This window comes from Sinohyriopsis cumingii, chromosome 3 (assembly GCF_028554795.1).
Source record: "Sinohyriopsis cumingii isolate HCF-2022 chromosome 3, ASM2855479v2, whole genome shotgun sequence".
Taxonomy (NCBI): Eukaryota; Metazoa; Mollusca; class Bivalvia; order Unionida; family Unionidae; genus Sinohyriopsis; species Sinohyriopsis cumingii.
Window position 1 is genome coordinate 104358104 of NC_142963.1, and position 15001 is coordinate 104373104.

At 33.6% G+C, this 15001-nt stretch overlaps 1 protein-coding gene across 3 annotated transcripts; it reads right to left on the reverse strand.

Moving 5' to 3' along the window:
• Positions 1-877: 877 nt before the first annotated feature.
• On the reverse strand, positions 878-10637 carry LOC149803454 (uncharacterized). Of its 3 annotated transcripts, XM_089953157.1 has the most exons (5): positions 10433-10637; positions 7757-7845; positions 5995-6049; positions 3787-3927; positions 878-1120 (listed from the first exon to the last, which is right to left on the reverse strand). In XM_089953157.1, the coding sequence occupies exons 1-4, from the start codon at positions 10552-10554 to the stop codon at positions 3792-3794; spliced, it is 402 nt and encodes a 133-aa protein (XP_089809283.1). In that variant the 5' UTR covers positions 10555-10637; the 3' UTR covers positions 878-1120; positions 3787-3791. The 3 variants fall into 3 exon arrangements, with proteins under 3 accessions (XP_089809283.1, XP_089809285.1, XP_089809284.1); XM_089953159.1 differs by lacking the exon at positions 3787-3927; XM_089953158.1 differs by lacking the exons at positions 7757-7845; positions 10433-10637 and adding an exon at positions 7012-7745.
• Between the last annotated feature and the right edge of the window lie 4364 nt (positions 10638-15001).

Consider the following 15001-nt stretch of genomic DNA (forward strand, 5'->3'; position numbering starts at 1 on the left):
GTGTTAAGATCGACTCAACAACTATAATTATGGTAACCACCCTAATGATCCATACTGCAACCTCCGAATATTCTGGGCAGAACTCAATAAATATAATTCACAATCAGTTACAACTCAATTACGTAATTGTTTCTGTCATCAAGTAGTTGCAAACTTTCCTGACTTTCATCAACATTTGCAAACTTCAAGGAATTTTCATGTTCAGAAAAGAAATTATCATTTCTTCCAACTTTTTCCAAATTTCCTAGTAGCATGGGAGCCCTGTATACTTCTTCAATCGTATATGTGTCGGTAATGAAGTCAATATTAACATTCTGGCATATTTAAGAGCTTGATGCAATGACAACATCTACTGGGAAGTCTTATTATATATAATCTTGTGACAAAAAGTGTTAATTTGTTTTGATGAAAGAAAAATTGGCTGATGTAGATTCTACTTGCACTTGTGTCAATAGCTGATAACTTGTATTCCCTGTTAAGTCAGCCTTTATTATCAAACGACAATTACACTGACTTAGACTAATGAATGCCTTTAGATGTGACATTACAAGTCTTTAATCATGCTTGATTATCTTGGTTTTTCTGTATGACAAATTACATTTTATTATATGGCAATCACGTAGGGAGGACTGTGCGAGAATAAAAACTTTTTCTTGCATCTCACTCTCTCAGCTCCTCTCTCCGAATTGTATTTATTGTTACCTTAACATAATGTCATTATTCATAAGACCATAGTTATTATAATTGTACAATATTTGCTTTTAATTTCTTGGTATATGCTAGTGATGTGATTTGATAATTAGATTCATTCTTAAGCACATGATGTAAAAAGCAAACATTTTATTTGTCATGGTAGTAAAGATAATAACTGTATGGATAATAATTATAATTCAATTTAATTTGTTCTGTTACATCTGATGATACAGTTTTGTAATCACTTTTGACAAAACAAAGTTTTTAGTAGTATAAAAGTCTTCGGCTGCATTTGGTATCTGATAAGTCTCTGTTGCTTCTTGTATAATTCTAACAAAATCTGGATCAAGTTCTGTATAATTATTTTGACACAGTTCCTTCAGGTCCTGAATTTCCTCTGTCATTGGTGCTTAACAGTTCTCTGCTCCTGAAAAAAATTTGTATTAAGATTAAATTGTATTGATGTAGTTAAACCAGCATTAACAGACACATTCACCATGAATATATTCCATCCCTGACATAGAGCATTTTTTTAAAATGCTTCTTATAACTGACTTGTTAAAATAAACCTGTCTTAAGAGACCATATTCTTTAAAGTCTTTGAAATAACAGCTTACAACAGGTTCAAATGCATTGTTTGGTTACAATATAAAAATAATAAATGTAGAAAAGCCGCTGTAAATTACCATGTATGGTGTAAGTAGATTCCCTTCATTTTTAATTCAACATTTTAGAGAAAAAAAACCTGTAATTTGAGTACACGAAATAATATTGACACCAGGAGGAGCATATGAACAAATTCTACACGTCCATTCAAACAAGTTATCGAGTCTCTTATTTCACAGAAGAACACCAGCAGTTATCTTTGTCAGAAGAAAGTGTAGTTTCTCAAACCAACAAAAGTTAAAATGACCTGGATCATTTTATTCTTCCAACTGTTTGGGAGCTTGCCGACCAAGTGTGCAGGCTACATAAAACAGTACTAGCTTATTATGCAAAATGAAAACATTCAAAAGATGTTGCCTCTTTTATTTTTGCAGCATAAATCAGTATTTAACACTTGCTATCCAATGGCAGTCAACAGAATAATAGGTTGTTATTTCTAAAAGCCCATATTTTAAAAAGAGATATGGATATCAATGTGTCCTTCCTTCACAAACTGTTGATATTTCAAAATGACAATAGATCATTCGGAAAAGAGTTCAGCCCATTTGGTGCAAATTTTGTACCATGCCATTAACTACATCCTCCATGTTTTGTTGATGTTCCACAGTCCTACCATGTCTCTTAGATGTTTCTGAATGAACAGTACATATACAAACTGCAGACACAGCTTGGAATAGTGATACAGAGTACATGTATTTTGACGTCTATTAAAAATGATGACTCAGATGTGATCATAGAAGAAATGTTTTTAAGAAAATGTAAATTTAGAGAAACAAAGGGGTTTTTTTAAGAAAGAAAAAGGGATCTATTTTTGTGTTTATGTGGTTTGGCATATTTTCATTTCGTGCATGTGTCATACATGTAACAAATACTGCAGGTGTTTTAATCTGGCAATTTTAGGAAATTTGCCAAATTAACTTGAACAACTTGTATCATCCTGTTCACTGGAAAAAGAAAATACATGCATAGAATAATAACTATTGTATTACATCCAATCTATCCATACCAATGATATTTTAACTTCTAAGGATTCCAAAAAGTGTATTCTTTCATTACATGTTATGCTTGACAATGCTCACAAGACATTAAATATATAAATGGTTTTTCAAACATCAGACCTGAAACAATAATACTGACCCAAATGTACATGTGATTGTGATGCAAATGTATATATGTGATGATGGCCCACATTTATATGTGATGGTAACCCAAATGTATATGTGATGGTGACCCAAATTTATATGTGATGGTGACCCAAATGTATATGTGATGATGACCCAAATGTGGTGTGACAGAGTTCCAAATGTACTTGTGATGATTACCCAAATGTGGTATGGCAATGACCCAGATGTCTGTGATGATGACCCGAATGGGTGTCTCCAAAGATATGGTTAGGACAAGACAAAAATGAAGCGGGAAGCAACTGCTATACTAATTAATCCAATTTCTGCCATCTTTTCATTTTTTGAAACTCATACAAGGTATTAAAGTATAACAAGGATTCACATTAATTGTACTTGCATTCATAACTTCATATATATAGAACACTTACAGAGCAAAGTCTCTTATTTTCAATCAGATGAGCATGCTGATCTGAAGTTAGAGGTATTATACCTCAAAGATCTTAAAGAGAAAAAAGTGAAACCAACAAGTAAAATTCAACAAATACTTTATTTTCACAGATAATGTGAAAATTTAAAAGTAGCTTACATTATGAAATATATCCCAAATAGCTCTCACAGATCCAAAAGGAAAAAAGGTGTTCCAAATGAATTACAGTGGTGTTCCAAATTGATTCTAATCTTGAATGTGCTGTAGTTCCAACAGTCTTAAATGTGCCGATGTGATAATCTTATCCATCACAATGATATAATCTAGAATGTCCTTGAAGGAATTCACTCTAATCCTAAAACAGTCCAAAAGTATCTGTAAGCACTTTGTTATTTCAGTGAATAAATGAAGTATATAAATCATGTGAAATTACAACTGAACACAACTAAAAGACAGCTTTCACTTGAGAGATGTTACAATAGGAATATGTTCTTAACTATATTGATCACAACCTTTATATAAAATTGATCACAAACTTTATATAAAAACCTAAGACAATAAGAGATATAGGATGTGGGTCCTTTTCCCATCAAATTCGTAAACAAGGTAAGGTCTGTTTACTTTATAGTTTTACTTTTTAGCAAACTACCTGGCAAATGAGAACATTTTTTTCTAATGGACGAAACAATTTTCTGAACTCGAAGCCAGGTAAACATGTTTACAAATATTATCTCAGATGATAATCTACAATCATGGACAAAAGTTAGCTTTGCAATATCTTGCTTACATATGACCCTTACAATTGTGGACAAGAGTTAAACAATATATACAATATATAGATATACAAAAGGGCACTTGCAATGGTTTCTAACTGACCTGTATTACCCTTCTTTCAATTCAAAACCTGCCTGGTTTACATGTGATGCACCATATATGAAGGCATTTTCATTGCTAAGAAGGCCATCTGCACTGCAGCAACTATGCCATTTCCAGTGCCTCTCACTTTTACTGGACACCCTGAAAAGTAGGTTAGTATAATATTATTAGCATCATATACAAAATTTAATAATTTATATCGGCTTTTGTGATGGAAGTTAAAGTTCTCTTTTGTCTTTAAATACTGTCTGTATTTTTACTAATGTACAGGAAATGTACAAGATTTGTTATTTTACTAAATTTTTACAAACTTTATTGGAATCCAACTTACCACATAAACTGGTCATGTAAACTTGTGACATAGTGGTAGTTGCACAAATTGTGTAGTGTACAACAGCATTGTTCTGTTATCAAAAAGACACTGGGAAAATTACTAGTTCACCATGAGAATACTGTAATATACTTTTTTCCCCTATAATCAGTATTTTCCTTCACCCTCATTTGCGCTTCAGTGACCCCCAAATTTTTAATTTGACCCCCAGTTTTGATACCAAAGTTTATTTTTTACTCAGTCTGACCCCCAGTTTTGACACCAAGGAGATTTTTGACTCTCAGTCTTGCACCCCTAGGGGATACACTGCCTATAATACCAAAACCAAATGCCAATACAGTATTTGCTTCAAGGACAATTAAGAAATAACAATTAAGATCGATGAGCAAAACATTCATATGATATGGTTCATAAATGTTCTAAATCTGCCCCTCTTAGCCGTTACTATAGCAGAGATAATGCAAGATTTGTACAAAATAGTAAGCTTTACATGTGTGACACCAGGCCTGCAAACAAATAGATGTATGACTGACCAATCAACCAATTATATCTAGCTTTGTTTACATCCATAGTCCAAGAAGAGATGACATAGCTCAGTTAATCCTGCATTTGAATATCTCATTTACTGTCTTCAAGTAATTCAATTTTTACAGTAACACTTTGTTTTGGCATATAATTTCCTTGTATGGGTGTATAAAACAGTCATTAAGAAAGTATACCCACCTTTAAAATCGTGAGTGTGAACAGGAAGACATAATAAACACTGCAATAAATTTATTCAGTTTACAATTCCAAGTCAAATACATACCTGTCAAGACTTCATTTTAAAAACTGACAATACTGAGATGCCAATTATTCAACATTTTAACTGCAGTTACAATAATATATATAAACATGTAATTACTTTATAATTTGCATTATGTGAGTTGATATTGTCTTCATTTACCATGGGATTTAACAACTGTATTGACAAAGTACAAGGCAACTATATCTGGTCATCTATTAGTTATTCCAGCATGTAGCCATATTATCTTCTGCAAAAAACTGAAAATAAGATTGCTTAAAAATACATTGTATCACACAAGGCGGGGTAATTTATCCATTGTCAAGATAAACTGTGTACATAACAGAAATGAAATATAATAAAAAGCTGAAGAATGAATAGAACAAATTTGCATAAACATTCACAGCAGAATCTTCAGCTTTCCCATTAATGTTGCACTTTCACTTAAAATAGGAAACATCTGTTACTAAAATAATGTCTTATAAAATAACTATTTTTACATTTTAGTCCAACTGTAAATAAAATTTATTTAAATCAAGATGTTTTCCCAATGGATGTTATTAGATTTTAGGTCCTTGTGTACGTGTATGTGTGGTATATGCATGTGTATGTTCACTGTGTCATGCAACTTACAAACAGTTCAAGATAAAAACACAGTTCAATATGCTAACTATGGGACATGATTTATGAGTGGTCTAAAATGTACCTTTGGTTTTAAAATTTTAAACCATCATAGGTCTTAAAGGTTCTACCTAGAACTTAATATAATTTTAAGTTTTAAATGTTTGCTATTGCTAATTTGTTTATATGACCATTGGGTTACCTGGGTCACAACTTTAGAAACCTTTGAGACTGCCAGATCATAACCACTTATGTATTTTCTCTGCTACGTTTGTTTTGGTGCTTTAAGGTATAATAACGAAGGTCAGTTACTTAGTGCTGTGGCAACTGGAGTCAAGTGTCTTGCCAAGAACAGACTGGTCCTATGGTAAGAAACAAAACCCACCCCCTTATGGACCTGAGTCTGGCACACTAACCACTGAATGTGGCTTTATGTATGTACATATGTATGTATGTATGTATGCATACATACCTATCAATACATCCATGTATGCCAATACCATAAGATGTCAATTTATCATACCCATCTGAAAAAAGGAAATATAACATCAGGAAAATATTGAAATAAAGAAACATGTATATTTCAAGACTTAAAAGTGTGCAGCATAGCAACATTGTCCCTATCTTTTTCCCACTTTTGAAAAACACCATATATTCATACCCATGACCCTAGACTGGACTTACAAAGAAGGGGGGAAAATGAAATTCTGATAGAGTTGTATACATCATATAAACTCCAATCATATCCCAAACTTTGACATTTCTGTTTTCAACATTATGTACTAGGTGTATGACAATATATAACTCTGTAAATTTGATATATAATTACATACAGGTAAAACCCTTTATAATGTGTTGCTCACAGGTCCAAAGAATAACATCACAATATAAGCTGGATCGAGTTAACAAATTTTTTGAAAAACTTCCCTACAGAAAATGTGCATTGAAAGTTCAATGTCATCAATTTTAACTAACCTCTTGATCATATAAATCTGCTAGGGATAAGAATAATTGGTTTTTCCGATAGCATGTATTTAGGTGTTAAAAAGAGAGGTCACCTTATATTAAAAAAATGGGAGCCATGCTGCGATTGTGTTATAAGCAGTATCACGTTATAATGAAGCAAACAGTCAGATATATTCAGCAAAAGATACATTCCATGCCTGAAAGGTTACATAGTTACAATTCCTTTCTTTGTCTCACAAAATGCTAATTTTTCTTGCTGTAAGTATAACATCTATAATCACATATCACATGGCATGGTGGGAAAACCTGTTTTATAAAGGAATATTTTTGCCAAGAATATATAGGAAGGAAATAATTTTACCAATAATTTTCTTTAGAACTGTACAAATGCCACATCAACTATGATGTGACAGGAAGAAATGTTACATATCATACAATGCTGTGCCATTCAACTGCAAGCCATCTCTCACAGAATGCATGTAATAACATTTTTTTTTATATGGCAATCATTTTTTTTACTAACCAATATGCCTTATATAGTTTGGACCCTGCAAGAGATAAGTACACTGACCATAAAAAAACCATTTCAAAATTAAAATGTGCCAGACACATACAAAATACAGTCCTTGATAAAAATGTGAAAACATCTGAAACCACACTTTAGAAGTGGAAATGTCTGAATAAGACTGAACCATTTTAAAAGCTTATACTAACATCAAATTTTCTGATTAATTACCTATACAATGGTTTGGGGTGTACTGAGAAGAAATGCCATAAATTAAACAAGCTATATAAATAGCACTGTCTGTTTAAAAATACCAATTCACAAACTGTCATAAGTAGGTAAAATATCCATGTGCTACATTTCATGACTAAGTCACACACTCCCTGAAAATTCAAAATATAATTGTGATACACAAAAATGGGACAAATGCTAAATGAGACTAATGTAAACCATGTAAGAAAAGCCTTATTTTTTAAAACAAATAACCGACAATCACTCTGCTTTATTATGATACTCTTTTATTGACCTATATTACAGATAGATTTCCCAACCAAACTGATGTAACATCATAATTGGAGGACTTTTTCACATGTAATCTAACGCTAACAGTAATCAAATATACCCTATTATCAAGTGACCCATCTAAAGAGATTTCATTTTTAAGAAACAAATTTATTGCAATATTTCATGTTTGCATGGGATGCAATTTATGTGAATACTTGTTAAAAAGATTTGCAATACTGTCCACTGTAACTCACCTTACCGATATATTGTTTTTGATGCAGCCTTCTTCTCTTTCTCCATTCTACATCATTCTTATCTAGTTCTTGTACAATTCCATCAGCAAATTCTCTGCAAATCAAACAGTAATGTGCAGTTTATATTATCAATGTGGTCTTTATTCATTGATAAAATAAAGTGTAACAGAAAATAAAAAAGGCAAACAAAATAAAATCATTTTGCTAGCAATGAAAATCAATACAAAAGATAAAACAAAACATAGGATGCCTCATATAGTGCAATCATTCAGCATGAATAATTGCTATAGCAAGCATAAATTCTTACGTGTTTAAAATTGTCCTAAAATAATGTACAGCAACTTGGTTATGTCACCAAGGAACATCCTGCCAACTTCTTTTAGGACTTCACAAACAATTTTCTAGGTTGATAGTTGGGAATAAAACCTTATTGAATACTAAAGTTGGGAATTCTTCCTGATACAAAAAGATTGGAAACTAACAGTATATAGTATTTACATTGCAATTATGGCTGTATTTGGGCACAGAAGACCACCCCACCCCACCCATCCCACAAAATTGCTGCACCTTGCACAATATAAACCCAGTGTATTTCCTAGTGGTAATAATGAAAAATCCAGTGGAAATTGTATCCTAATATTTTGCATTCTGCAATGAATGCAGTAATGGCCTTATCAAACGTGGGGCCCAATTTGAATCAATTTGGCAGGGCCCCTGCTTTTAAATGAAGGGCCATCAATGTGCACAGCATTTGGAAATAAACTTTTTGATGTCAGCCCTGAATGAATGTACACATTTTATTTTATCATGAAATAATGCACAACTTTCGTGCAAATAAAAATTATATCTTTAAGTCACCTGGCTAAATCCCTACACACAGGCCCATTTCATAACAGTGAAAAAAACATTACAACACAAAATACCATAACAATACTTTACAAAAACGTTTATTATTTCTGCAAAGCATTTATACTGTTTGTGATCAAGCCATTAAAAAAACTCCAACCTGACAAACTTAATGACTTTTACTGACTGAAATTTGTATTACTGCCCCGCTCCCCCCATATCAAAGCATATGCAATGAGGGACAAATACAAACACATACATGTGCCATTATGATACAAATACTGAGATTATTTGCGATAATGATAATATTATTATCATCACCACTACTGAAAAGATAACAGAAGCACCATAGTATTAATAATAATAATAATAATAATAATAATAATAAAAATTTGTACTTGGTGTAAATTTCAATATCAACATGATGGTGGGTGTTTTGGTACAAATGGGACAAAACAAAAAAAGAATGTAATTACAATTCACCCATGTCAGTATCTATAATTTACCATAATGTGATTTCTGGTTTGTATCATGCATGTATACATAAAACATGCTGCAGACAGGAAGTTATATCAGCAGTTAAGACCAATGAAATGCCAAGGTACAAAATGCATGATACAAGAAAGTTTATTTAATGAACATAGCAAAGACAACATAAAAGTACTAACTCAGGGCCAGCTATTATACAGACATATACAGTCATTTGAACAAATTTCAATACCACATTCACACTGTGACTGATTAATCTGATATTCCTTTTTAAAGGAATGTCTATAGTAAAGGTTACTCTCTCTTTCATTGAGGCACAAAAATCACTTTTCAGAAAGTCATGAGTATCAGTTGAACATAGACAAAGTAAACCAGATTTGCAAGTGCTGCCTTGAATATTAAGGGGGAAATAACTGACCCATGTCCCCCATACTAAAGACAATTGTGGAAATATATTGAAATGAAAGGACACAATAACCCTATTATTTGTGCGAGTACATTACGACATAATGGAAATGTACAGAATTATTTAAAGCTTACAGAATATTATAAACTACATCATTCCTGTTGAGTAAAAACAAGCAAATAAGCACAAAGTGTTACAATAATATCAGGTGTTTAATGCAAACGTTAAGCCATTCGTGATATTTCTTAAACTGAATAAGGGGCTGGTGTTGTGTGCTTTTACTTACATACAAATAATATAGAGCCTGAGGCAAAGAAAAACAGTGCCCAATGGCGTGATGATATACCTATTAGTATATGCTAGTGTGTATGTTTTGGAGTTTTAACGTAGCTTTAGGAATTATTCAGTTTATTGTGATGTCTAGCACTGGGGCATCATGCCACAAATATATCCCACCCAGTCACATGATCCTAACACCAGGCTGACCAGTCCTAACACTAACCTCTTAATGCTGAGCGTCTAGCGAGGCAGCTGTTACTACCCTTCTTACAAATCTCTGGTATGAATCGGCCGGGCTTCGAACCCGCGACCTCCCGCATCCGAGATGGACACTAACCCCTAGGCCACAGGAGCGGTCTTGCCCATTCTAGTTAACGACTAGTTAAATATAAAGAGACAAAAATCATCAATTATTACACCATTTGGTTAGAAAGCTGTTTACTCACGAGTTCATTTGAAGAATTTCAATTTAAATCCAACCTACGCGATAAGCTCCAACTCACTACACCCTTCCATGAGATACGTAATTTCGAGGTCTTTCATGTATTATACTACAGTACAGATCACAGGGGCTGTTGGTTTAATTATGATATTTATTTATAATATACCTGCCTAAAACGTTTATATTTATAATTATTCGTTTATTGGAAAAAAAAAATACCTTGCATCGAATGATACTGGATCACTGGCCTTCACTCTTCTAAAACATAAATCGATAATTCTCCATCTTCTAAGATACAACACACTTATGCGGATAAGATGATGGTATTCCGAATATGTCATCACGTGATTAAAATCTCGTTTATGAGTTTAAATCTCGTTCGGTTCATTAGATAAATTGGAGCTCAAGATTATCAGCGGCGTTACTATCGGACATAGTACACAATTAATTTTACTATATGTTCTCTACATTTGTTTCTCAGTACTGACCTTTCCACTGTGTGACAATCAATGCAAATCATATGTTAATCTAAAATACCTTCAAAGATGACTTCACGGTGAAGTTCTTGTCAAAGGTTGACCTGCTCTTTTTTTAGATCATTGACTCTCAACATAACAGCATGTAACCAGAACACGTATTTCACTTCCGGATCATCACCAAGGCCTTATTACTCACTGTGCACTGTCGCCAAAATACATACAGACAACAACACCCTGAGCTCATATTATCAAGAATAAACAGTTACCTTTAAATCCCTACCAAAACTGCATAAATAAAACTCTTCTATCACCATCAAAATGAGAGAGGAAAAAATGTTCTAAAAATAGACTAGAACTACATTCGTGGGTACTGAACTGGAAGTATTAATTGTGATGTAATTCCTATCGTAGGAGCTGGAGATAATAGCTTAGTAGATCTCGTTTTTGAGTTGAAATCTCGTTCGAATCTCGTTCGGTACTAAAGACGGAGATCAAAATTACAGCGGCGTTACTGTGGAAGGAGCCGGTGATTGTAGTTTGTAGACTGAGCTTCACGTGTTTCTGGAGCCGTAAATTGTGATTTTTATTAACGGAGCCGTAGATTAAAAGTGTTTTAGGAGCCGCTAATTGTAGAAGGAGCCGCTAATTGTTGTAGGAGCCGCTAATTGTAGTTTCTATTAAAATATAGGGAAAGATTGTAATCACCGTCATTTTAGGAGCCGCTAATTGTTATCGGAGCCGCTAATTGTTGCCCATATAATAATATAGGGAAAAATTGTGATCACCGCCGGGTACCTGCGGCTTTCCATAGATAATAGCTTAGTAGATCTCGTTTTTGAGTTGAAATCTCGTTCGAATCTCGTTCGGTAGTAAAGACGGAGATCAAAATTACAGCGGCGTTACTGTGGAAGGAGCCGGCGATTGTAGTTTGTAGACTGAGCTTCACGTGTTTCTGGAGCCGTAAATTGTGATTTTTATTAACGGAGCCGTAGATTAAAAGTGTTTTAGGAGCCGCTAATTGTAGAAGGAGCCGCTAATTGTTGTAGGAGCCGCTAATTGTAGTTTCTATTAAAATATAAGGAAAGATTGTAATCACCGTCATTTTAGGAGCCGCTAATTGTTATCGGAGCCGCTAATTGTTGCCCATATAATAATATAGGGAAAAATTCTGATCACCGCCGGGTACCTGCGGCTTTCCATAGATAATAGCTTAGTAGATCTCGTTTTTGAGTTGAAATCTCGTTCGGTAGTAAAGACGGAGATCAAAATTACAGCGGCGTTACTGTGGAAGGAGCCGGCGATTGTAGTTTGTAGACTGAGCTTCACGTGTTTCTGGAGCCGTAAATTGTGATTTTTATTAACGGAGCCGTAGATTAAAAGTGTTTTAGGAGCCGCTAATTGTAGAAGGAACCGCTAATTGTTGTAGGAGCCGCTAATTGTAGTTTCTATTAAAATATAGGGAAAGATTGTAATCACCGTCATTTTAGGAGCCGCTAATTGTTATCGGAGCCGCTAATTGTTGCCCATATAATAATATAGGGAAAAATTCTGATCACCGCCGGGTACCTGCGGCTTTCCATAACAAGCTGGGTACGCGTGGGCGTTGCACAATGCCATGCTCACAATAACACTGAAAAGGACATTAGTGAGTTACTAACCGACCTGTCGTGTTTTGGAGATCCTGCCAAATGTCACGAACTCTCTGCACGTAGTCGACTACTTGACACAGGAGAGGGTGAATATTTGGGACAGGCAATAGTCCCTCAAAAGAAGAAGACAACGAAAAACACACGAATAATGTTACATTTATTGACAAATAACGCTAATGCACACGCTTATACATACAAACTTAAACAACCTCTAGTGATGATAAATGAAATAAAATAAATATAAACCGATTCAAGTCGTGCTATTCAGTTCTCCTGATTATACAGTTCTAATATTTACTGTGCTACATTGAAAACTTATCAAAGTCGATTTCTCACCTGATTCCCGGTCCGGATATCGTTCCTTCGAATGGCTCCATGAATTTAAATAAATTTTCGTCCATAAGTCACCAGCATATATATATATATGGCGACATGCACTCCCAATCTATCCCTCACCGGCATAACGCTCGGCGAGTTTTTGGGGTCAGGCTATCAGCCCTCCTGCGAGGGTCTGCCTGCACTCTGCCACACATATGTCTGACTGACTGCTTAATATTCTCGTAACACATCAATGTAAATTTAACAGCTTGCTTTCTATGTAGCGGGGATATCTCCTTAAAATCGCAACTTGACAAAAGCAGGAGCATGACCGTTTATAAGAACAGCTAGTGTGATTTGCAATAATAACGTAGCTTTAACGATTTTGCAGTCATATCGCTACGATGTCTGCAGTGTGGGATCTTATAGTAAAGTCTAGCACTGTGGCATCATGCCGCAGACATGTAGCATGATGGCCTGCCTACTCAGCCAGTTCGAACCGCCACTTTCTGCTTCCGAGGCGGACGATCTGACCACTTAGACTTCCTGAGCTGTCAAAGAGAGAGAAAATATAGTAATTTAAATGAAACTGACCAAAAAGTCACGCATACCGACTTTTATAAACTTGCGTATTACATATCATCAGCAAAACTAAACTTGTTAAAAAAGTAAAATGTTTCCCTAGGTGACAAGGATCCAACTTACAAATCTCACTGTATGATTGATCTCATGTTATCCTGGTACTAGCGATCATACCAGGGCAAAGCGAGAATCCTTCTGACATGACGCCAACAGAGGATATCATCATTTATGGACGAAACAACATTACTTAATTCTAAGGACGGCACAAAATATTTGTTTGATTAAATTCTATCACAGCACTACATACAATTTTGTTTGATTTAATTCTATCACAGCACTACATACAATTTTGTTTGATTTAATTCTATCACAGCACTACATACAATTTTGTTTGATTTAATTCTATCACAGCACTACATACAATTTTGTTTGATTTAATTCTATCACAGCACAACATACAATTTTGTTTGATTTAATTCTATCACAGCACAACATACAATTTTGTTTGATTTAATTCTATCACAGCACAACATACAATTTTGTTTGATTTAATTCTATCACAGCACTACATACAATTTTGTTTGATTTAATTCTATCACAGCACTACATACAATTTTGTTTGATTTAATTCTATCACAGCACTACATACAATTTTGTTTGATTTAATTCTATCACAGCACTACATACAATTTTGTTTGATTTAATTCTATCACAGCACAGCATACAGTTTTCTTTGATTTAATTCTATCACAGCACAACATACAATTTTGTTTGATTTAATTATATCACAGCACAGCATACAATTTTGTTTGATTTAATTATATCACAGCACAGCATACAATTTTGTTTGATTTAATTCTATCACAGCACTACATACAATTTTGTTTGATTTAATTCTATCACAGCACTACATACAATTTTGTTTGATTTAATTCTATCACAGCACTACATACAATTTTGTTTGATTTAATTCTATCACAGCACTACATACAATTTTGTTTGATTTAATTCTATCACAGCACAGCATACAGTTTTGTTTGATTTAATTCTATCACAGCACAGCATACAATTTTGTTTGATTTAATTCTATCACAGCACTACATACAATTTTGTTTGATTTAATTTATGACAGCACTACATACAATTTTGTTTGATTTAATTCTATCACAGCACAACATACAATTTTGTTTGATTTAATTCTATCACAGCACTACATACAATTTTGTTTGATTTAATTCTATCACAGCACAGCATACAATTTTGTTTGATTTAATTCTATCACAGCACTACATACAATTTTGTTTGATTTAATTCTACCACAGCACAGCATACAATTTTGTTTGATTTAATTCTATCACAGCACTACATACAATTTTGTTTGATTTAATTCTATCACAGCACAGCATACAGTTTTGTTTGATTTAATTCTATCACAGCACAGCATACAATTTTGTTTGATTTAATTCTATCACAGCACTACATACAATTTTGTTTGATTTAATTTATGACAGCACTACATACAATTTTGTTTGATTTAATTCTATCACAGCACAACATGCAATTTTGTTTGATTTAATTCTATCACAGCACAACATACAATTTTGTTTGATTTAATTCTATCACAGCACAGCATACAATTTTGTTTGATTTAATTTATGACAGCACTACATACAATTTTGTTTGATTTAATTCTATCACAGCACAACATGCAATTTTGTTTGATTTAATTCTATCACAGCACAACATACAATTTTGTTTGA

Excerpts from the sequence above, each read along its gene's own strand:
- LOC149803454 (XM_089953157.1), bottom strand. The coding sequence starts at position 10,554 with ATGACATATTCGGAATACCATCATCTTATCCGCATAAGTGTGTTGTAT. Across the intron at positions 6,050-7,756 it reads GCATCAAAAACAATATATCG|ATGGGTATGATAAATTGACA; the intron begins GTAAGGTGAGTT and ends TCCTTTTTTCAG. Across the intron at positions 3,928-5,994 it reads ATACATGGATGTATTGATAG|GGTGTCCAGTAAAAGTGAGA; the intron begins GTATGTATGCAT and ends CCTACTTTTCAG.